General features: G+C 42.0%; 1 protein-coding gene across 1 annotated transcript; it reads right to left on the reverse strand.

Annotated features, from left to right (window-relative positions):
- Positions 1–2,552: 2,552 nt before the first annotated feature.
- On the reverse strand, positions 2,553–24,616 carry ppr1c (phosphatase 1 regulatory subunit 1C). Its single transcript, NM_001146445.1, is given in 6 exon segments — positions 2,553–3,245; positions 16,898–17,086; positions 17,820–17,886; positions 18,320–18,339; positions 23,415–23,481; positions 24,432–24,616. Coding segments are annotated over 6 exon segments (552 nt in total). The 5' UTR covers positions 24,513–24,616; the 3' UTR covers positions 2,553–3,117.
- Positions 24,617–25,875: the final 1,259 nt, after the last annotated feature.

The following is a 25,875-nucleotide window of genomic DNA, read 5'->3' on the forward strand; positions in this document are numbered from 1 at the left end:
CAAACTCTCTCCAGAAGTTCAGTGAGGATCTCTGAATGATCCAATGTTGACCTAAATGACTAATGATGATAAATAGAATCCACCTGTGTATAATCAAGTCTCCGTATAAATGCACCTGCTCTGTGATAGTCTCAGAGGTCCGTTTAAAGCGCAGAGAGCATCATGAAGAACAAGGAACACACCAGGCAGGTCCGAGATACTGTTGTGGAGAAGTTTAAAGCCGGATTTGGATACAAAAAGATTTCCCAAGCTTTAAACATCCCAAGGAGCACTGTGCAAGCGATAATATTGAAATGGAAGGAGTATCAGACCACTGCAAATCTACGAAGACCCGGCCGTCCCTCTAAACTTTCAGCTCATACAAGGAGAAGACTGATCAGAGATGCAGCCAAGAGGCCCATGATCACTCTGGATGAACTGCAGAGATCTACAGCTGAGGTGGGAGACTCTGTCCATAGGACAACAATCAGTCGTATACTGCACAAATCTGGCCTTTATGGAAGAGTGGCAAGAAGAAAGCCATTTCTTAAAGATATCCATAACAAGTGTCGTTTAAAGTTTGCCACTAGCCACCTGGGAGACACACCAAACATGTGGAAGAAGGTGCTCTGGTCAGATGAAACCAAAATCGAACTTTTTGGCAACAATGCAAAATGTTATGTTTGGCGTAAAAGCAACACAGCTCATCACCCTGAACACCCTATCCCCACTGTCAAACATGGTGGTGGCAGCATCATCGTTTGGGCCTGCTTTTCTTCAGCAGGGGCAGGGAAGATGGTTAAAATTGATGGGAAGATGGATGGAGCCAAATACAGGACCATTCTGGAAGAAAACCTGATGGAGTTTGCAAAAGACCTGAGACTGGGACGGAGATTTGTCTTCCAACAAGACAATGATCCAAAACATAAAGCAAAATCTACAATGGAATGGTTCACAAATAAACATATCCAGGTGTTAGAATGGCCAAGTCAAAGTCCAGACCTGAATCCAATCGAGAATCTGTGGAAAGAACTGAAAACTGCTGTTCACAAACGCTCTCCATCCAACCTCACTGAGCTCGAGCTGTTTTGCAAGGAGGAATGGGCAACAATTTCAGTCTCTCGATGTGCAAAACTGATAGAGACATACCCCAAGCGACTTACAGCTGTAATCGCAGCAAAAGGTGGCGCTACAAAGTATTAACTTAAGGGGGCTGAATAATTTTGCACGCCCAATTTTTCCGTTTTTTATTTGTTAAAAAAGTTTGAAATATCCAATAAATTTCGTTCCACTTCATGATTGTGTCCCACTTGTTGTTGATTCTTCACAAAAAAATACAGTTTTATATCTTTATGTTTGAAGCCTGAAATGTGGCAAAAGGTCGAAAAGTTCAAGGGGGCCGAATACTTTCGCAAGGCACTGTACATCACTGCTGCGTGATGAACGGTGAGTTTTCTTGTCGTTTTGAGGATTTCAAAGTCTTGGAAAATGACATGCTGTTGGTTTCCTCTCCTTTCACCTTCAATGTGGATAACGCTCCCACTGACCTGCAACTTGAGCTTATCAACCTTCAGTCTGATGCAGTGATTGTTTTGAATAGTTCTCCAATGTCACTGACGAGGTTCTATGCATCTCTCGATTAACAAAACTTTCCAAAGATTAGGAGTCATGCTCAGAAGATGTTTGTACTGTTTGGGTCTACCTATGTATGTGAACAGACATTTTCAGTGATGAAATATAACAAGTCAAGGCACAGATAAACTCTTAATGACTCACCTCTCAGCAATCCTGTACATAGCGATGTCAGAAACTATACCTGACTTCACTGCTCTAGGAAATGCACATCAGAGACGTCACTCCTCACATTGATTGAGTAGTTTAAATGTAATGTAGAGCTCTCTCTCTTTCTTGTGTTTTTGTGCATACCCGTTAACAAGAGTTTTGTCCGTGGTGCTGAAAGCACAGTGTACTTTTCCCTCCGTGTAGTTCATTGCATGTTTAATAATGAAAATACCTACCAAAAGGAGAACGTGGATCTGGTTTACTTCTGTGCACATTAAAAAAGTAAAATAAGTAGCATATCTGGACATGATTTACAGTAGATATATCTGTCAACACAGTCATAAACATGATGTATAATCCTGTAATATGATTCTGGCCCGCGATGGCAAAAATATATTCTAATGTGGCCCTCCATAAAAAATAATTGCTCTAGAGGTAATATTGGAACGTTGGCCTCTAATGTAACTTAATATTACCCACTTGGGGGTGCTGTTGCATACCTTTCCCCTTGTAATGCTGTTTACATACAGTTACACTCCCTTAATTGATACAAGAAATACACTGACTACATATATGGGTACATATTTTTATTTTGTGTTATGAAATCTTCCCATAATTCATTTGCTGAGATAACAGTTAGCCTACTAAAATAATGATGCCTGCCATTCAGAAGAGAGGGTTTGGCAACAGATGTTGTTTTACGTGTCGATGAGGCTTTAGAAATGACATTTGTTTGTCATTTTTGTACAATAATGAATGTTGAAAAAAACATACAGGTTTCGCCAAGTGTTCATAAAATGAGTAACTTTATTAGGACTTAAGACACTCCAGAACTCCAGAGAAGACCCTTGTTTGCAGGACATCTTTGTTCATACCTCAGAGTACTGTAGTACACAAGTCTGCTATACTGTATGCACAAAAGCCCAGTTTCAGTATAAAATACTACAAAAATATATGTGAAATATCAGCAAATGTTTTTACATTATGAGATGACAATGTGAGATGCCAAAAATAGAAGTAGATGTTATTTTCTTTTATGAGAAAATGAAAACTAAAATCTGTATATTTCCAGTGAACATTAACTGCTTATCAGTCAGAATTGCTGTTGATATTCCCCACATACTCTCTTCTTACAATATATAACAATAATCAACCATACATAACCAAGACTTAAAAGAAGAGTTTGAGATACAGAGAACTTAATTAAATTGTCCTTTCTTGATCTCAACAATACAAGGCTGAATAAAATGGATTATCAGGTTAGAAATGATAACCTGATCAAGTTTAGATACATTTCTAACCAACAGTTCTTAACCCTGTCATGTGTTTGAACTTTTAACCATCAGAAACATGGATCTACAGTTTGTGTTCCTCTTCACTTTGGTTCTTCTGCTTGTCTTCCTCCTCCTCTTTCTCTTCCTCCTCTTTCTCTTCCTCCTCCTCAGGGAAGGATACTTTTGATGTGGTCTTGAGCAGCTTGACCCCTGGGGATTGGACAGACAGAGTGCTGGATAGTCATGGGTAATGTGGCAGACTGTGACTGCAGTCACATCGGAGAGATCAATAAGTATGTTCAGTATGTTCTAACAGCTACTAGCTCTTCACACTGACACACACTGTGTCATGATCTACAAGCCTAAACTACAATAATTGCTGTCTGTGTAGTCCCCTTGCTGTCAAAGGATGAAACTATATGTCCATCAGTGTTGGGACTGTAGTAAGTGTTTCAGAGGATGATGCTGTGTTGTTGTGTGTAAGCATGATGCTGTTTGTGTCAGCATAGGGGTCAACTGTCATCTGTCCTGTGACCAGACCATCTGTTAGTTAAGGTTACCAGAGTGCTCCTTGCAGCTACAATCAACAGCTCATGTTTCAAAGAGCTTTTTTCACTCTCTTGATAAACACTCAGTGATGACCACTCTTATGACTCAATATTCTTTCTGACTCATATCCGCTGACTACAATCTACATCAGTGGTGTAGTGGTTTACCCACCTTTTTTTTCGTGGAATAAAGCATTGAAAGTATAGGGAGCGTTACATTTTTCAACGCAAGCGGTGATTAGTTTACCCCCCCCCCCCCCCCACGACAGCACTGATCAACATCAACCCACAAGCCGTTGTCTCAAGAAAATACGGTACATAGTGTGTGACTCACTAGACTTGACTATGTGAATTTGTTCACCCTCACCTCCTAAACAACAGTGTTGAGCTACATCTGTTACTAAGCATTCTACAAATAAAACAACATTGGCTTTTCCTGGCCTACTTGACTAGAGGACTGGCCTGGTCCTAGATCGTTGAGGTGTTGAGGTGACAAGGCAGCACATAGGCCCAGATTCCAACTCCAGTTAACCACACTGTAAATGGAATGTTATTCCTTTTTTATGGCTTTTCTCTCTCTGTGTATTCTAACCCTAAGCATGAGAATAGCATGAGATTCACCCACTATTCGTCTGAGGTGGACCTTGAATAAATGAAGGTGGAGGTGTCTACAGCAGTGGAGGCTGGTGGGTGGAGCTATAGGAGGACGGGATCATTGTAATTTCTGGAATTGAATAAAGGGGAAGGTATGACATGTTTGACTCCATTCCATTTGTCATTCGAGCCATTACAATAAGACCGTTCCTCCTATAGCTCATCCCACCAGCCAACTCTGCTCTACAGATATGCCATATTCTGTCCTTGACTTAATTCGCTAATTAATTCCACCACCTTTAAGCGTGAAGAAACCATGAATATGGTCGAGCGAACCTACTGGTTCCAAGTGGAAAAGCATCTACTTTCTTTTTTCTATAGAGAACACCATTCTCCATGCACTGCTTTATTCATTATATTTTTTATCATTTTAAAATATATATTATTATTATGAACAAAACAAATACCAAAACAGAATTATACAAACAAGAGTACATAAACCTAACAGTTGAGTATTACATATCGAGATACATTTTCAATTAGCCAAAAAGTTTTATGGTACGTATTGCTTTTTTGTTTTTACACTGACAGATCATTTCAAAATAATATTTCAATTCTATCTTAAACAATGTGAAGAGCAGTTTGTACTACGCCCATTTCATTTATGGATAAAGAATATGCCATGAAAAATAAACAAATGAACAATGAAAGTTAAAATCAGGGTCCATATCATTTGGATCAAAATAAAACATAATATCAGAGTCTTTCAAATGAACATGAACTCACTCCAAAATCATCTGACATAAGAACAGTCCCAAAATAAATGGTCAAGACTCAGGGTCACAACCACAAAATACACATTTGTTATCAATAGCTATTTTGAATCTGTGTATAATAAAGGTCTTTACAGGGTAGATTCTATGAATAAGTTTACATGATATTTCACCTTATTAGATATAAAATATTTGCCAGACAACAACAAGACTTTGTTCCAGTTCACTTGTCCTAGGACTGCATTCTAGTATATTATAGCAGAGGGAATAGTAACATCTTGACATTGTTTTTTTATATACATATTATTACATTTATAGTTTAAAATGTAAATTCCTTCTAACTGTATTGAGGCTACAAAATCCTCAACAGTTGCACTTGGAGTATTGTAATATTCTCCTAAAAGAAGAATAGCACCTTTAGGGACAGCTCTAACAACTATTTCAAACTCCTCAGGAGTGAATGTAACATTGTGTGTTCTCATGAATTCTGGATAACAAGTTTCTCTTCCCTCAATCTTTTAAGTTCAGCCATTTCTTTACCTCTCTTCATGGCTGTTTGTCGTATTTCATACTTCATTAATTCCCAATAAGACTTAAATAGTTGGGCTTTCCTCCAATTGTCTTGTATAATATCTTTGGCATCCATCTTGAAATGATCATCTTCCAACAGTCTACTATTGAGTTTCCTTTAACTCTGATTGGTTTATTAACATCAGAGCCATTCATATTTAAAGATAAGAATATATCTTTATGATCAGTAACAATTTATGGTTCAATTGATACCCTGACTCATTCTTGACATGTCCTTGTTACTCCAAGTGAAGTCCTTTTTATCTGGATATTTACATCTCCAAATATTGAATAATCCAAGACATAGATTATTAAACTCAGGATTAACAATGCTGGATCTGTTAGTTTTCACTTCTCCATAGAAAAAGTCAACAGATTTTTTTGTATGGCCTCAATTTTCATCCTATTTTCCCTAACCGTGTCCTCCAAGCCATTTGCCCTTTCACCTATCTTTGCTGTCAAAAGCATCACAATATTGTTTTGCATCTCAAGAGGTGACACCCTCTTGCCCTCCCATCTTTTTCCCCTGGGGCTTGACTGGAGTGTGGTGGTCGTAAAGTAAAGCCTGAGCTGGGGACTGGATGGGTGCAAGTTGTCAGCATTGTTGTCCGTGCTCACCACATTTTCATCACCCACAGCAGTATTTCCCCCCACAGTTACATTCCGAAGAGGAGTACCCAAAACCATACCATCTTTTGCGGTTAATTGTCCATCTGATGATTGGTCAATTTATTTTATTTTGGTTCTGGAAGTTTTCATGTAGACAATCTCGTTTTTGAGCTAGCAAGCTGATCTGGCTATCTAGTGTTGTCGCTAATTGAATAGTTTGAGGTGAATAACTTGCAGACCTTAGAAATGACCACATGGTCCTATTTGGGTGAGGAAATCCAATAATTCCTTCAGCTACCAAAAACGAACGCATCTGCACTGACCACCGTCTTGCTCGCCTGCACTGCTTTATAATGTGTTGATAAATGTATCATGTTACATGTTAGACACTATCGGGCGCCACCGTCGGTAATACCCACATACATTCATTTTTGCATCATTCCATACGTTGACCTTTTTTTCCGCTGTCACATCCTTGTAAATTGATCCTAAAGGTCGCTAGCGTTAGTGGATCATGGCGCACGGTTCACGACAACTGGACCGTTGTCATACAGTTCCATGATAGTGAGAATTAGGGTAGAGGATTATTGTTCGACATTCCAATATTTCATGTATTGAACTTGAATATGACAGCTTTCAGGATTAATCAAACCTCTGTATTTTGTATTCATCAATATAAAGTATTTCGTGCATAAGGGCTCTCAAAACCGTTTTTTTTTTTTATTCATACAAACTTTCCTAACCCTAAAATGTGCATAAATAATCTATAAAATCAGAGTATTTGTATTCTTCCAGTTGGTGCTGAAATGGAGACGAATATGCATAGATGGCCTTCTTTCATTGATCCCTATAATCTGAACCTCTCTCGATGGATTTATTCTATTGAGTCTGGCGACAAAATTCTAGTTAAAGGTGTAACGTATTTAAAGGGATGGTTAAAGATAAATGTGGTGAAAACCCAATTGACTAAAACCTCCAGGGGAAACTGTTGGCAAGCAAGTGGGAGAGTTTTCAACGGTTGAATGACATTTATTCAAGAGTGCGCAAATTAGACACACCCGCAGAGCGTGTTACGCAACTAAATAAGGTAAGTCTGAATACCAAATAGCCTCCTGAGAAATTCGTAGGTAAGGCGTGCCGATAGAGATTTGGTTCCAGGCTATTAGAGTACAGTAGACTTCCACATCAGGCCCGGTGTGTTGATGGGCTGTATGGTGTGAATGGAGCGAGATACCTGCCGATAGTTTGAACGTACCTATCGCTAGGATCGTAAGAAAATCCATATGTAATTGTTAGGATCGTAAGAAAAGCCATGAGTGAAACATGAAACGTACATGTAAAATTACATCTGTGAACATACAAAGACCATGTTACGATTATGAACTAACATGTTAGGCTTGAACAAATATTGTGTTGCAATTCTGATGTACAATTTATACCTTTCAGAGTTTTGGCAGTTTCATCTCACCAACAAAAAAATATACACCAAACGCCCTGTAAGGAGTGCCACGCACACAAGCATAACACGGTATATAAAAAAAAACGTAAGTACTGGAAACTGAAAAGAGGTATCCAGCACGTTTCCAAGTTAAAAGTCTCCATTCTCTATTACTCCTCAGTTGAGTTTACTTTGCATTTAAGTAGCTAATGTAACGGATTTGTTTGCCAGCGCAAGTCTAGATAGCACCATCTGTATTATGTTGTGCCTACAACAGTGAAGTTTCAGTTTGCTACCTGTATCTCTAAAGTATCTCTATATTTCTTATCTCTGGGTGACGTGGACATCACCATGCATGCACCTTATCAAAATATGACTAACTTCAATATTGCACCCATCCCATGTCTGCCAATCATAACCAGTAGTATCTTCCAGGAATAATGAATCATAACCAGTAGTATCTACCAGGAATAATGAATCATAACCAGTAGTATCTACCAGGAACAATGAATCATAACCAGTAGTATCTAATAGGAATAATGAATCATAACCAGTAGTATCTACCAGGAATAATGAATCATAACCAGTAGTATCTACAAGGAACAATGAATCATAACCAGTAGTATCTACCAGGAATAATGAATCATAACCAGTAGTATCTACCAGGAACAATGAATCATAACCAGTAGTATCTACCAGGAATAATGAATCATAACCAGTAGTATCTACCAGGAACAATGAATCATAACCAGTAGTATCTACCAGGAACAGGAATAATGAATCATAACCAGTAGTATCTACCAGGAACAATGAATCATAACCAGTCATATCTACCAGGAATAATGAAACATAGAATAATAACAGATGTTTGGTGAATCTATGAATTATCTATGACCACTGAAGTCTTTGCTACTAAAAATAGTTTTTTATAGAATGTTTTGATATTTATTTCAGCACTCAATATGAATTTAAAATAATTTGACATGATTTATATGAATTGGGTTATATGAACATATGGACTTTCAAATGAACAAGGGAGAGGTTAAACGTAGGCTAAGTCTGGCATAAGCTTATTCCCACACTTTACAATAACTCTGTTGCAGTGGTCTTAGGTAGTCTTCGTATAGGCTATTCCCTCCATCGCAACACTGTTGCCCAGTTGAAGAGCTTGTGATCTCCATGCAGCACCACAGCACCATGCGCCTTCAGAAAAGCACCGCTCAGCCTCAGAAGATGCCCTTCTGGAGGCATGCAGCCATAGTCATTATACCTTAATGTAGGCCTATTTACCTACTAGCCAAATAAAGTGCAGAGCATGCATGATGCCTGCAACTCATCATTCCAACATATTTTAACATTTAATTCATCCTTCATTCAGTTCAGTCAGTGTGTCATCCATTCGGTCATTTGTCTGAGTTGCAATAGGAACTAAATCAAAGAGAATAGACCACTCTTATCCATTTGTTTATGGAAATCCATGTGTGTATTCAAAATGATCTATGTTCTTTAGCCTATCACTTTAATAATTCAATGTTTAATTTAGACCTATCCAAATAAAAAATGGACCATCTTGTAGGCATTTCAGGCTATCATTTTGGGTACTAGTGTCTTGCTGAACAATTTTAGAACTCTATTTGTGTTTTATAACTGTATTTATTACAGCGCTCCCCTTTAAAAGAGACCGTAGCTCACAGGCCTCTAAATAAAATGTAAACAAAATAGTTGAAGAAGCACCTGCAGTGGCTGATACGGAAAACAGATCCGGCAATAAGAATAGGCTATAGATAGTCTTGACCATTTGGGACCCCTTGGCTATTTCGATCAGGACAGGTTATAGCCTAGACTTAATCAATATTTGGTTTTGTCTCATTTATTGATAGGGATATAGCCTTTGCGTGATGGGGTTGTGTAATGTAAATGGGTATAACAAGCCTACATACAGAGTGGAATTCACTAATACAACAGGAATAATAATATAAGGACTACAGTCCGTGCTCCCAAATACTGGAAAAAGTGAGATTCATTAGGTTACATGATCACTACAGTAGCCCCATGCAGCTATAAAAATACATTTTGCAATTATATGGCCATTAAATAACATGGCATGGCATATTTACAGTAAAGATATAAGCTTAGTATGCATAACCCATCATTAATTAGCTAAATATAAGGCTAATACTGCAGTGAATGTATTACCTGAAAGAGTTAGGCTAGGACATCTACTATATACAGTTGAAGTTGGAAGTTTACATGCACTTTAGCCAAATACATTTAAGCTCAGTTTTTCACAATTTCTGACATTTAATCCTAGTAAAAATCCCTGTCTTAGGTCAGTTAGGATCACCACTTTATTTTAAGAATGTGAAATGTCAGAATAATAGTAGAGAGAATGATTTATTTCAGCTTTTATTTCTTTCATCACATTACCAGTGGGTCAGAAGTTTACATACACTCAATTAGTATTTGGTAGCATTGCCTTTAAATTGTTTAACTTGGGTCAAACATTTCGGGTAGCGTTCCACAAGCTTCCCACAATAAGTTGGGTGAATTTTGGCCCATTCCTCCTGACAGAGCTGTAACTAAATCAGGTTTGTACGCCTCCTTGCTCGCACACGCTTTTTCAGTTCTGCCCACAAATTTTCTATAGGATTGAGGTCAGGGCTCTGTGATGGGCACTCCAATACCTTGATTTTGTTGTCCTTAAGCCATTTTGCCACAATGTTGGAAGTATGCTTGGGGTCATTGTCCATTTGGAAGACCCATTTGCGACCAAGCTTTAACTTCCTGACTGATGTCTTGAGATGTTGCTTCAATATATCCACATAATTTTCCCCCCTCATGATGTCATCTATTTTGTGAAATGCACCAGTCCCTCCTGCAGCAAAGCACCCCCACAACATGATGCTGCCACCCCCGTTCTTCACGGTTGGGATGGTGTTCTTCGGCTTGCAAGCATCCCTCTTTGTCCTCCAAACATAACAATGGTCATTATGGCCAAACAGTTCTATTTTTGATTCATCAGACCAGAGGACATTTCTCCAAAAAGTACGATCTTTGTCACCATGTGCAGTTGCAAACCATAGTCTGAATTTTTTATGGCGGTTTTGGCGCAGTGGCTTCTTCCTTGCTGAGCGGCCTTTCAGGTTATGTCGATATAGGACTCGTTTTACTGTGGATCTAGATACTTTTGTACCTGTTTCCTCCAGCATCTTTACAAGGTCCTTTGCTGTTGTTCTGGGATTGATTTGCACTTTTCGCACCAAAGTACGTTCATCTCTAGGAGACAGAACGTGTCTCCTTCCTGAGCGGTATGACGGCTGCGTGGTCCATTGGGGTTTATACTTGCGTACTATTGTTTGTACAGATAAATGTGGTACCTTCAGGCATTTGGAAATTGCTCCCAAGGATGAACCAGACTTGTGGAGGTCTACAATTGTTTTTCTGAGGTCTTGGCTGATATCTTTTGATTTTCCCATGATGTCAAGCAAAGAGGCACTGAGTTTGAAAGTAGGCCTTGAAATACATCTACAGGTACACCTCCAATTGACTCAAATGATGTCAATTAGCCTATCAGAAGCTTCTAATGCCATGACATTTTCTGGAATTTTGCAAGCTGTCTAAAGGCACTGTCAACTTACTGTATGTAAACTTCTGACCCATTGGAATTGTGATACAGTGAATTATAAGTGAAATAATCTGTCTGTAAACAATTGTTGGAAAAATTACTTGTGTCATGCACAAAGTAGATGTCCTAAACAACTTGCCAAAACTATAGTTTGTTAACAAGAAATTTGTGGAGTGGTTGAAAAACAAGTTTTAATGACTCCAACCTAAGTGTATGTAAACTTCCGACTTCTACTGTAGATAGCGGAATAGGCCTAGCATAAATCAAAAAATACTTTCTATTTTGCAGCTCAGGAGGTTATTCTAGACAAGTCTCTTCTGTGTCTTTATCATTCTCACACAAGTAATTTGCTGAAGGCCCAAGCCTATACTCTGCCATCTAGTGGTACAACGTCGTTATTGAATACAGTTCTAAAACAAGCTCTAGATGTGGTGTATTGAGAAATGTGTTATGTTATTGTTATAATCATGCTTTGGAGTCTTCAGTAAAAGGATGCAACAACTGGCGATGTGGATAACGGAATTCAAGACAAAATCCTCAGACTACTGATGACCATCTGAGTGAACGAGCTATAAAGTTAGCTAGTACTAGTAAAGTAGCTGGTCAGCTGGGAAGTAAAGGCGTGTGGGCTAATGAGAGCCATGGCACTTTTCAGTAATGAGACCGGTTTGTGTTTCCAGGAGGCTAACAAGAGCTTCAGCAGATATGAGGAGCGATATTTGCCGTTTTTGGAGGCCAATGAGATAGCTGACAACTGAAGAGTGGTGTTTCTATCAGTTGTGGGTTCAAAAACGTTTACGCTGCTGAAAATTTGGTAGCGCCGAAGAAGCCGAGAGAGGCTAGCTAATTTCAGCTCTGAGAAACTTATGCGCCAAAACGGAACGTGTTGAGCGAGAGGTATGTTTTTCAGGAACAGGAAACTGTTGGTGGGAGAGATTTTAGCTGAGTATATATCATCGTTAAAGGGACTGGCAGTTACATATGACAAGTTAGCTGTTACCAGCTAGTTTATGGAGTTGCCAGTAAGGAGCTCTGGGGCAAGATGTTAAGCACGGCATACGGGGAGAATTTAACATGGGCAAAAGTATTGGACATTGTCAACAACTTGGAGTGCACAGCCCGGAGTATGCAGAAATACCAGCAGACACTGTCTCAGTTGAGAACCGATCAGTTGACCACAAAACGGGAGGGGCATCGACCCGGATCAACCAGGGAGAAACAGTGGATGTCAGACCAGAAGGGGGAGACGTCAAAGCCCTGTTTTCGCTATTTGGGGACAGGACATTCACAGCAGACCTGCCGCTACAAGGAGTTCCAATGCAGAGCGTGCCAGAAGACTGGACATCCTGAAAGGGCTTGCAGGGGGAGAGTATCTGCGGAAAACAGCACGTTTTCTAAGTAACACTCTCAAACAGAGCACTCTAATCCAGGTAAGGGGACACGCTACTGGACGACAGATCAAGTTGAGGAGGAAGAACTGCTATCGCCTGCAGGGTCCATCACAGTCAGAAATTACCAGTCAGAAAATGACTTGGGACTTTTTACTGTGTGTAGTGATTGTGAGTATGTGAAAGCGTACATGGTCATGGTGAGATGTAACGGAGGGGAAAAGATAAAGATGGAGGTAGATACTGGGGCTGCCATGTCTATTATCTCAGGGAAGCTGTACAACAGCAGATTTAAGAAGCATAAACTGTAACCATGTGATGTTGTTTTGAGAACTTACTCAACTCAGCCTATTCAGTTATTGGGACAGCTGGAGGTTAAATTGAAATGTGGTGCTCAGGTGTTACCTTTGCCTCTATTTGTGTCAAAAGGGAAGGGTCCTACGCTAATGTGGAGGAACTGGATTCAGCACCTCAAATGAGATTGGTCAAGAGTGAACCATGTGTCAGACCCAGTTGCGCAGCTGTGCAAAAAATATACTGAGATATTTAGTGGTGAACTGGGTGTGGTAAAGGAAGTTAAATCCAAAATTCAAGTGTCAGAGAAAGCTGTTCCAACGTTTTGTAAGGCTAGACCTGTAAGGCTAGACCTGTGCCTTATGCCCTCAGAGAGGCAGTAGACCAACAGCTTACAGAGCTAGAAAAACACAGAGTGATCACACCCATAGAATAGTGAATGGGCAGCACCTATAGTTTGCGTTCCAAAAACAAACGGGGGTGTTAGAATATGTCATGATTACAAGGTGGTCTGTAAATGCATGGGTGGATGTGGACCAGTACCCGTTACCAAACACCCAGGACTTGTTTGCTACTCTAGCCGGGGGTAAACAGTTCACAAAGTTAGACCTTACACAGGCCTACCAGCAAGTGAAGGTAGATCAAGAGTCAAAGCATTTCCTGACTATAAACACGTTGAAGGGTTTATGCCAGATGAATAGACTGCCTTATGGAGTATCAAGCGCTCCAGCTGTATTCCAACGTATTATGGACCAGGCCTTACAGGGTTTACCTGGGGTTGTGTGCTTTCTGGATGACATTCTTATCACAGGGAAATCGGCAGAGGACCACTTACAGAACGTAGAAGCAGTGTTACAGAGGCTGCAAGAGCGTGGGTTAAGAGTAAACATGTACAAGTGTGCATTTTTTCAGTCTACTGACACTTAACTTAGGTCACGAACAGGGGCTACATCCAGTGCAGGACAAGACTGAAGTCATAGCAAAGACTCCAGTGCTCAGAGCATATCTGGCTTTACTTACCTACTATGGCAAGTTCATGGAGAATCTCTTTACTCTCACCAAACCTATGACAGAGCTCTTACAGAAAGATAGACATTGGATGTGGTCAGAACAACGTCAGCAGGCATCTGAAACAACGAAGACTCAGCTGTCTTCCTCCTCAGTCTTAGTGCACTATGATCCACACATGCCAGTAATATTGGCTTGTGATGCCTCACCATATGGGGTGGGTGCTGTCATCTCACACACAATGCCTGACGGTAGTGAGAGGCATATTGCATATGCTTCACACACACTCACTAAGACAGAGGTGAAGTATTCCCAAATAGAGAAGGAGGCCCTAGGGATCATATTTGGGGTAATGAAGTTCCATGACTACCTATATGGTCGTAAGTTTACATTGCTGACAGACCATCAGCTCCCTGTGAAAATACTAGGACCAAAACCAGGAGTTCCAGCTCTAGCAGCAGCCAGACTCCAGAGGTGGCGTTAATACTATCTGCATATCAGTATGACATACAATACAAATCCTCTCAGCAGCATGCTAATGCTGATGGGTTATCCCGGCTTCCCGGGGGGGGGGGGGGGGGGCAGAGAGCAATCCAAACTATTGAGTGTCATTTTTAGATGTACTTCCCCATTTTAGCTAAGGACATCGCCAGGGAAACTATCAAGGACAAGGGTTTGGCAAAAGTGAAGCACTTAACACTTACAGGGTGGCCCAACCATGTTACTGATCCTGAACTAAAGCCTTGTTGGGGGAGAAGGGATGAGCTCACTGTAGAAAGTGATTGTGTGTTATGGGGTATGAGAGCGGTGGTGCCGGTCTACTCTACAGAAGGACCTGCTGAGGGAGCTACATGAATACCACTTGGGGCATATGGTCAAAATGAAAGCTCTTGCAGGAGCCACTTTTGGTGGCCCAGGTTAGACTCAGACATATAAGACATGGTAAGGAGATGCCAGGTGTGTCAGTCTAATGCTGAACCTTGCACCAGTGCATCATTAGAAATGGCCTCTGAGAGGCCCTGCTCAAAAGGGAAAGCACCAGTTCTGAGTAGTCATGGATGCATACTCACGCTGGCCAGAAGTAAAGTGTATGAGTAATACTTCAGCTACAGCCACGGTAGAGACACTCCAGGGAATGTTCTCAGCCTACGGGTTAGTTCAGGAGTGTGTTTCAGACAATGGGCCGCAACTGGTGTCAAAAGTGACATTCCCTGGAGACATTCTTCCAGTTGAATGGGGAGAAACATATCAAGTCGGCTCCGTATCATGCAGCTTCAAATGGCGCAGCAGAGGACAAGGACAAGTCATCAGGACGGTCTGTACAGCATAGTGTGGACAACTTTCTGTTTGCCAACAGGAATACGCCACATGCTACAACTGGAAAAAGTCCAGCAGAGTTATTCCTAAAACGACAGGTTAGAACAAGGTTATCACTGGTTAAAGCCAGTTTTTCAGCTGACATGCAGTCTAAGATACAGGACAAGGGGATGGGCAAGCGTCTTCATTTCTTTTCAGTCGTGAACTAACAGTGCTTGCCCGAGATGACCGGGGAGGAGAGCGAGAGAAATGGGTACCCGGGGTTGTGAAAAGGGTACTTGGTCCTGTAACCTACTGGGCACAGACTGAGGGAAAATGGTGTAAGAAGCATGTGGCTCAAATGATGATGCAACACAACGAAAGAGAAGACCTGAATGTGTCAGAGTGGAACATCTCTGATTGGGACTTGGACACTGTGACGGGCACACATACAGAGACACAGATTGTGCCAGACCGTGAGCCTGAGGTTGTATATGTGTTGATACAGGAAACTCTTTTGGAAAACCAAAAAAGGATGTTTTCAGAGGAAGTGAGAATTTCTGTAGAGGAGTGTGGTGTATTGCGAAATGTGTTATGTGTTAATGAGTTTAGATTTAAAATGGTTGCACATAGCCAATGGGATTTGTATGCATAGGTTGAGTTATTTAAATTAACAAATGACAATGGGGTTTCCGTTCTTGCATTGAACTAATTGGATTACGAGATGCAAGGGCTGTTAAAGTTCAATGATGTATTAGGGAGTTGGGCTGAAGAAACTATACAGAGTAGTAGACTGGAATGTGTTAAGGGGAACAATGAAATAAATCTGTTCTGTTTGTTATAATCATGCTTTGGAGTCTTCAGTAAAAGAACCCAGCATCTTAGGATGCAACACTAGACTTTTATTTTGAAAATGAAACCGGAAGCTGCAAAGCAACTCTAACGTCTGAGCTAGAGTTGCTTGATTGACTGGTTAACTTCAACTAGCTACTGTTTGTCTACTGACAAAAGTTTGTACATATAAAAAGATCTGTAACCAAGTAAATGGTGACGTAAAGTAAGAATCGAACGTGTGAATGTTCATTCAGAGTCGTAACGTAGTACGTACGTACTAATTTAACATTTACCTCATGTTTCACGCATGGCTTTTCTTACGATCCTAACCATTTACGTATGGATTTTGGTGCGATCAAAACATACATACGTTCAACCTTTTGGCAGCTATCTGGCTTCATATGATCAAAACGATACATACGTTCAACCTTTTGGCAGCTATCTGGCTCCATATGATCAAAACGATACATACGTTCAACCTTTTGGCAGCTATCTGGCTCCATATGATCAAAACGATACATACGTTCAACCTTTTGGCAGCGATCTGGCTCCATATGATCAAAACGATACATACGTTCAACCTTTTGGCAGCGATCTGGCTCCATATGATCAAAACGATACATACGTTCAACCTTTTGGCAGCTATCTGGCTCCATATGATCAAAACGATACATACGTTCAACCTTTTGGCAGCGATCTGGCTCCATATGATCAAAACGATACATACGTTCAACCTTTTGGCAGCGATCTGGCTCCATATGATCAAAACGATACATACGTTCAACCTTTTGGCAGCTATCTGGCTCCATATGATCAAAACGATACATACGTTCAACCTTTTGGCAGCTATCTGGCTCCATATGTGTGGAGTTGGGATGGCCTTACCTGGAGTAAAGGGAGGCTGGTGTTGGTAGGGGGTGTCTTTGCGCCTTGGTGTGTCTGCCAGTCGTGTCAGATCCCCTGATAGCTCATCTGACAGGGCCAGTGTGTCTGTGTGGGACTGGGGCAGTCTGGTAGGACGCAGGCTGTCTCTGTCCTCACTGTGGCCTCTACAGCAGTCTGTGGACTCTCTGCCTGTGGAGGACACACACAGTAGATTATAGAGGTCCAATGATCACAATTATAACGGTGTACTTAATTTGTACGGAAATTGGTCTCCTACTCTGATCTTAACCTTTGCTCTCCTGACTGAGAAATGTGTGTTTTCTATTTCCTTTCAGATTTTTTCTGGGAACACAGAATGTTGTTTTTGTGTTTCCGTAATTGCATTAATTACCAGTATAATCTGTAGCCCTATGCTTTCCAGTCATGTACAAAACTGGACCAATTATTTTACTGGACCATATTCAGCATGCAACTGAATTCAAGGCCATCCAGCCTGGGGTGTTTGGCCATGTTGGATATTTTCTAATCCACACACTAATTAACAACCCAGGGTTGTGAAGAAAATATTTATTGGACCATAAACAGGCTGCTGTGCTGAAATTAGTTGTGATCCTCTACATGCAGTAGGATGGTGTTGCTCTCTCTTTCCCCTGTCTATCACTGCAGCTAAAGTAGGATTGTGTAGCTTCCCTGGTCAGTCAATCAATATCTAATGTAGATTTACAGTGCTACCTCCTGTCTACGTCAGCACCTGACTAGCTCTGTCACACACTTCAGTGGTCTCTGTGGAGGTATAATGCTGACTACTGACGTTTCATCAGTGTTTCCTACACTCACCAGAATAAAAGGGAGAGTATGAACTAATGGCGCTTCCATCTCATCATGTTATGGCAGTTTGTGTGAACAAGGTTCTGTACTGTACCTTTCATAGTGGGTGGAGAGTAGACGCTGTGTTTCCTCTGAGCAGGAGACAACTCTGCACTCTGGACCTGGTGGTGTAGAGGGATGGAGGGATGGAGGGAGGAGGTGTAGAGGAGGAATGGTGCGGGTGGAACAGAACAGCATGAGAACCAACAAGGCAGAACCAGAGATCCCATTTCACTGATGCTATTTCAGGAATCAATGACAACAGCATCAGAAATGCCTCCTGAACCAAATCAAATCAAATGTATTTATAAAGCCCTTCGTACATCAGCTGATATCTCAAAGTGCTGTACAGAAACCCAGCCTAAAACCCAAACAGCAAGCAATGCAGGTGTAGAAGCAACAGCTAGGGATGAGGTTTTTGCGATCTGGCTATTCTGTCCATATCCAAACATGCAATATTTAAATAAAGGTTGATTTTATGGGAAATTATATTTGTGACATGACATGAATTTGAAACAGAGCAGCCGGGTATGAGTGACAGTGTGTGTAACCTACCTCTCCTTGATACTTGTCATCTGTGGGAGAGAAAAACAGACAGTTAGTGATAGGCTGGAGTCAGCACATCACTATCTGTGTGTTGAGGCGCTGCACACACACACCCACCCACACACCCACCCACACACACACACACACCCACCCATCCACACACCCATCCACACACACACAGCGTGTGACATGTGACGTGGTTGATTATAGACTAAGACCCTGGGAGAGAGATGGAGAGAGATAAGATGGTCACCATGAGGCTGAGAGTTTACGGTTCAGTGTCCAGATCACTGCTGACCTCAGGCTCTAATGGCTGACTGGTGACTCGTCCACTTTATTCCACTCCACCTCCATTGACATTCCTCTGAATTGAAATTGAGTTCTCCAGCAAGCAGAGGGTGATTCATAGGGTGTCATTGAGGCAGTTCTGATGATGGGTTTTATCGCCATGAACATGACAGCTGGAGCTTCAAATCAATAACTAGCTGACCATTTTGTTGAATGAACAGCACTGGGCCATTGATAAAACCTTCTAGCCTTTGTTTGATGAGGAGAACACAATGACAGTACAAACATGTGAAACACACATGACCACGTTTATAAATGAATTGGACTGCATCACAGACACGCCTATGTTTTATTCTGAAGGTCAACACAGTACAAGAGTACATGAACGGAAACACAACATGTGAAACACATTAACATGACTAATTTGTTGAATGCATGGCAAGGGGCAACACACACGCCCTGTATTGTACAGTATGTTGTCCTCTGAGGCCAGCTCCATGGTTTTCACAAATGATCTATCTGTTTGGGAGTGTTCAATTAAAGCCATAGGGCACTGCTTCTCAAATATTTTGATAACACATCTGGTTTTCAATGATATAATTCTGATTCAGGACACACAATAATCCAGGGACACAACACACAACACTACAGTAAGGTTCAGTATCAGAAGTGGCCTCTCTTCAAGAGACACAGTTCAGATGACATTCACAGGGAAATATCAGCAAGACAAGGAGCTGTTTGTAGCTGAAATAATGGCTGTGTGAATAATGAAAAGGGTTGAGTATGCAGCTCACATACACAGACAGAGTTGAGCAAAACAAGTTTCACTCGACACAAGCAGACAAACTACAGCCAGACTACATTACAGTACACCACCCAGCACCATTCACAACACACAGACAGGGTAATGTAATTGTAAAAGGCCATATAGCATAAACAATTGATCAACTAAACAAAGAGCTTGACGAGACAACTAGGCTGGAGAAAACTGTCCATAAAGCCATTGACTACACCCCTGGAGACGTGGGTGGAAAGAGGGATGGAGGGAGGGAGAGAACCAGGCTCATGGCAGCAGTTCAAATCAAATCAAATTGTATTAGTCACATGTGCCGAATACAACAGGTGTAGACCTTACAGTGAAATACTTACTTATAGGCCCTTAATCAACAATGCAGTTAACAAAAATATGAATAAGAATAAGAAATAAAAGTAACAAGTAATTAAAGAGCAGCAGTAAAATAACAATAGCGAGACTATATACAGGGGGGTACCGGTACAGAGTCAATGTGCGGGGGCACCAGTTAGTCGAGGTAATATGTACATGTAGGTAGAGTTATTCAAGTTACAATGCATAAATGATAACAACAGAGAGTAGCAGCGGTGTAAAAGGGGGGGCAATGCAAATAGTCTGGGTAGCCATTTGATTAGGTGTTCTGACTAATGACTTGGGGGTAGAAGCTGTTTAGAAGCCTCTTGGACCAAGACTTGGCACTCCGGTACCGCTTGCCGTGTGGTAGCAGAGAGAACAGTCTATGACTAGGGTGGATGGAGTCTTTGACAATTTTTAGGGCTTTCCTCTGACACTGCCTGTTATAAAGCTCCTGGATGGCAGGAAGCTTGGCCCGAGTGATTTACTGGGCCGTTCGCACTACCCTCTGTGGTGCCTTGCGGTCGCAACCGAGCAGTTGCCATACCAGGCAGTGATGCAACCAGTCAGGATGCTCTCGATGGTGCAGCTGTAGAACCTTTTGAGGATCTGAGGACCCATGCCAAATATTTTCAGTCTCCTGAGGGGGAATAGGTTTTGTTGTGCCGTCTTCACGACTTTCTTGGTGTGCTTGGACCATATTAGTTTGTTGGTGATGTGGACACCAAGGAACTTGAAGCTCTCAACCTGCTCTGCTGCAGCCCCGTCGATGAGAATGGGGGCGTGCTCGGTCCTCTTTTTCCTGTAGTCCACAACCATCTCCAGTTACCTAAGTTTGCCATAAACCACAGACCTGAGGAGGAATAAATCCATGGATAAAAGCCAACCTGGGTCTGTGATGCAACACACACACACACACACACACACCACACACACACACACACACACACACACACACACACACACACACACACACACACACACACACACACACACACACACACACACACACACACACACACACACACACACACACACACACACACACACACACACACACGCCATTCTGACAATGTAACACCTCTAAACTGGCTCCTGGATGCAGGGCCCGAGCCTGGCTTCTGTCAGACTATTTAATTGCCACCCAATAGATGTGTGTTAGATGGTTTGTCACTGAGACAGGAGTGGCCCAAATGGCACTCTATTTCCTATGAAGTGCAATACTTTTGACCAGACCACTATAGGGCCCTCAAACTCAACTCTGGACCTCGAAGCCAGTTCCACTGCTATTTTAAATTGTTCTCCTCTAATCAGGGATTTAGATGGGACACCAGGTGGGTGCAATAAATGATCACTTAGAACAGAAAACCAGCCGGCGCCGGACCTTGAAGGGTAAGAGTTGAATATTCCTGATATAGGGAATAGGGTTCCATTTGGGAAGCAGAGAAGAACACCCCCTACTCTCTGCCAGGAACTCTCTATGAGAAAAATATGGGCCAGCACACCCTCCATCAATTAACAGTACCAACCCTTTCCCTTTCTCAGTACAATGGGATAGATACAACCTGTTTGTATACTGTTCAGGCACGCACAGCTTTCTATCAGCTTTGAAGTGTAAAACATGCACCAGTGTTTTATTACAGACAGCTCCCGTACTCTATGTTACAGACACATCTCTAGTTTGGTCCTTATGGCCTCTTCTCACTGTCTCACTGTCATCCAAAGCTGTGCCTGGGGGCTTTTGGCATAGGTCCTCCCAGTCTTACTCTATGGTGACCTTTCCTAAAGTATTGGGGAGGACCAGAGTGTGGACAAGGCAGCTTGTTTTGCTGTGACTGTGCTGCAGTGTATGAGTTGTGACTGTGGCTAAGCAGCAGGCTGTGCTGGAGTCTGAGCTGTAAGCTGTGGCTGTGTCACAGGGAAGGTATTTGTGCTGATGTCACATCGTGACCCTCTCACACAATGTTCTGGATCTCTCACCCCAGGTTAGATTCCAATCTCACTGTTTCAGGATGACGCAACACAGACAGAACATTCACCTTGCTGTGCACAGGCTTGTCTTTCTTTTTACTCTCTTCTGGTTACTCCCATTCACTAGGGCCAACATCACCCTCCATCCATCCTATCACCCTCCATCCATCCATTCTATCACCCTCCATCCATCCTTCTATCACCCTCCATCCATCCATTCTATCACCCTCCATCTATCCATTCTATCATCCTCCATCCATCCTTCTATCACCCTCTATCCATCCTATCACCCTCCATCCATCCTTCTATCACCCTCTATCCATCCTTCTATCACCCTCCATCATCCTTCTATCACCCTCCATCATCCTTCTATCACCCTCCATCATCCTTCTATCACCCTCCATCCATCCATCCATCCTCCATTCCATCCTATCAACCTCCATCCATCACCCTCCATACATCCTTCTATCAATCTTCATCCATCCTTCAATCAACCTCCATCCATCCTTCTATCAATCTCCATCATCCTTCTATCACCCTCCATCCATCCTTCTATCACCCTCCATCCATCCTTCTATCAACCTCCATCCATCCATTCTATCACCCTCCATCCATCCATTCTATCACCCTCCATCTATCCATTCTATCACCCTCCATCCATCCATTCTATCACCCTCCATCCATCCATTCTATCACCCTCCATCCATCCATTCTATCACCCTCCATCCATCCATTCTATCACCCTCCATCTATCCATTCTATCACCCTCCATCTATCCTTCTATCACCCTCCATCCATCCTTCTATCACCCTCCATCCATCCTTCTATCACCCTCCATCCATCCTTCTATCGCCCTCTATCCATCCTTCTATCACCCTCTATCCATCCTTCTATCACCCTCCATCATCCTTTTATCACCCTCCATCATCCTTCTATCACCCTCCATCCATCCATCCATCCATCCATCCATCCCCCTCCATCCATCCTTCTATCACCCTCCATACATCCTTCTATCAATCTTCATCCATCCTTCAATCAACCTCCATCCATCCTTCTATCAATCTCCATCCATCCTTCTATCACCCTCCATCCATCCTTCTATCACCCTCCATCCATCCTTCTATCACCCTCCATCCATCCTTCTATCAACCTCCATCCATCCTTCTATCAACCTCCATCCATCCTTCTCCCCCCAGACCTCTTATAGTAACACTCCATTTTGTGTACCCCATAAGAATAGTCTCTAGTCCTCATTCAACCCATATTAACAAAACTCCTTCATATGCCACAGCTCTTCATTAAATATCAACAGACGGCTCTGAAAGAAAACACTTTATTGACATAATGAGATCGAGCCAAAAAGTCTTAATTCTTCTCTTTAGCAGTAAAACTCGAGTAAGTTGGGATACATACATAAACAAAACCCCTCTAAACTCAAATCAGCCTCTACTGGAGCATAACAAAAAACAAAACAATTGTCACATGAAGACACATAACTTCCATGACAGTTTGTGAGTCATGCGGAGTGAAGCTTGGCAAATGGCTTCAACATTCCATTTCAACACAGGAAATAAAATAAATTCCAATTCCATTGCTTTTCAGTGAGGGAAATTACAATTGGAATTGGATTTTCTGTTTATTTCCGGAATTGAATGAATTGACCGGAACCCTGTTCCTCACTCAGTAGCAGTGTCTTACCTGCTGCAGTTAGGTCTGGTGGAAGATAGATGACATGGGTAGCTGGTGTAGGTCTCCTCTTACGGATCTGTTTGGTGGAGACAGGACATGGCGGGATAGGACAGGACGGGACAGTACAGGAAAGAGAGGTGTTCAAGTGTGGCGCTGAAGATAACTGGAGACAGGCAACAAGCACCAGTAACCCAGTAGCATATGATACAGACTTGCTGTGTGTGCATGTTTTACAAAGTGGTAGAGCAGAGTTTAGTGTCAATACAATCAATGACCTACAATACCAGTCAGAAGTTTGGACACACCTACTCGTTCAAGGGTTTTTCTTTATTTTTACTATTTTCTACATTGTAGAATAATAGTGAAGACATCAAACTATGAAATAACACATATGGAATCATGTAGTAACCGAAAAAGTGTTAAACAAATGTATTTATTTATTTATTTAACACTTTTTTGGTTACTACATGATTCCATATGTGTTATTTCATAGTTTTGATGTCTTCACTATTATTCTACAATGTAGAAAATAGTAAAAATAAAGAAAAACCCTTGACTGAGTAGGTGTGTCCAAACTTTTGACTGGTACTGTAGGTTCGGAGAGGGGTGGGTGAGGAGGTGGTGGTGGGGAGCGGGAGAGGTTGGCCAAAAATTGGAATGAAGCTATCTTTCTAAAATCACAATAATGACAAATAAGGATACAATCAAATAGTAAAAAAAAAAATCCCAATCAATATTTACTCAAAGCACTGACAAGTTGTATTAACATTTAGGCAACTAAGATTGTGACAAATAAATCCAGAAAGTGTTGGGGGCAGGGGAAAATCCATGTCATAAAACATATTTTCCAACCAGGCATAATATGATCAAAGTAAAGCTTATTCTGCCAGTCAGGCTCAAGAGGAGCTAGCTCTTCACAGCCCCCACTCCATCAACAAGCCCACCATCCCATCAACTTCACATTACCATGTCATAATGGTAAACATTTATTACCATATCGTGTCGAAACTGAATGTTCTTACTCACATGCTCCGATGCCTGAGGGTCCAGCTGACTCTGAAACACAGGCACAGAAAACTGGATCTTCTTAGGACTGTTGGACTCCATGTTTTCAGTGGAAAGAGAGTTGGAAAGAAAGAGAGGAAGAGAGGGGACTGCGTTGGGAGCAGCTGCACACAGCAGCAGCCTCTCTTCTGTTCCGTTCCCTTCCTTATGAGCCCTGGGATAGCTTTACTGGACAGCCCAGCCTGCCTCCCCCTGCCCCTGTCCGAGAGAGAGGGAGGGAGGGAGGGAGAAAAGGAGAGAGAGAGAGAGATGCACCTCACAACCACACAACCTCCTCTAGTGTCCAGTTCACTACCTCAGCAGTCTCCCTTCCCCCAGCTGGGTCGAGTGCTCTCTCTCTCTCTCTGTATAATGACACCGCAGCTCAGAAGTGCAATATAAGCCCCCGGAGGAACCAGGCTGGTGGGACGTTAATTATTGATAACCCAAGTTCAGGAAGTCACTGGCCTCTTCACCCCCCTCTCTCTCCCCGGGGGAGGGGACTGAAAAATGCTAACATTCTGTGATGTATGCTCAAACCTGTCATGTTTCATAGTTTTATATTGAGCAAAACCCTTGAGTAACACAAGACAACACTCAAAACTCATGCCTGTACATTCAGACTGCTTATTGTGGTCTGAACTCGGCCGTTCTCTCTTAGCTCAGCAAGACTCACAATCCAAGAGAACGTTATGTATTGTTTGCCTTGGATTCCAATATTCCTCTAGCCTGATATGAATCAAATCTACAAAGATAAATAAATACATAATAAATAAAATGTTTGGGGGATGGTGTAGTAGTCTGCGAGGGCTGACCAACACGTTTCCATTTCAGTAAGGTGAGGTGGCAAAACCACAACAACATACTGACATGCCAACAGTCCTCAATGAGGAATTTGATAGATGAGCCCTAAATGAGCCATTTCTCTGTCTGGCATGTGTCTAGGAATGGCAGAGGATCCAAGCTGGAAAGAGATGACACAAAACACAGTACACTGATGTAATGTTCACACCAAGTCCTCTAGTTTTCCAGGAGTCAAAGTGCTGTCCACAGTAAAACCATATAAAGGAAAGCTCTGGAGAAAATTAATAACCTCAGCAACACAGACCTGTTATTTACACCTCGCCAAGTCAGACAGCGACACACAAACAGGCCCACACTGGACCAGTCTGTGGCTGTCACAAATGGCATCCTTTTCCCTATGTAGTGCACTACTTTCACCAGAACCCTGGTCATAGGGAGCCATTTGGGATGTAAACCTCAGTGCCCACATGTTGGGACAGTATGTTTTTGCACTGCTGTCAATAGTGCCCATTTATGCTCTGAGGTAATTCTGAGCCACTAAACACCTACTACCTCTGGAGAATTAAAGGCTGGAGGTATGGAGCAGGCCAGACAGGTGACTCTGGGTGCCACTGCAGTTCAG

The sequence above is a fragment of the Salmo salar genome, chromosome 21 (assembly GCF_965601325.2).
Source record: "Salmo salar chromosome 21, fSalSal1, whole genome shotgun sequence".
NCBI classification, from domain to species: domain Eukaryota; kingdom Metazoa; phylum Chordata; class Actinopteri; order Salmoniformes; family Salmonidae; genus Salmo; species Salmo salar.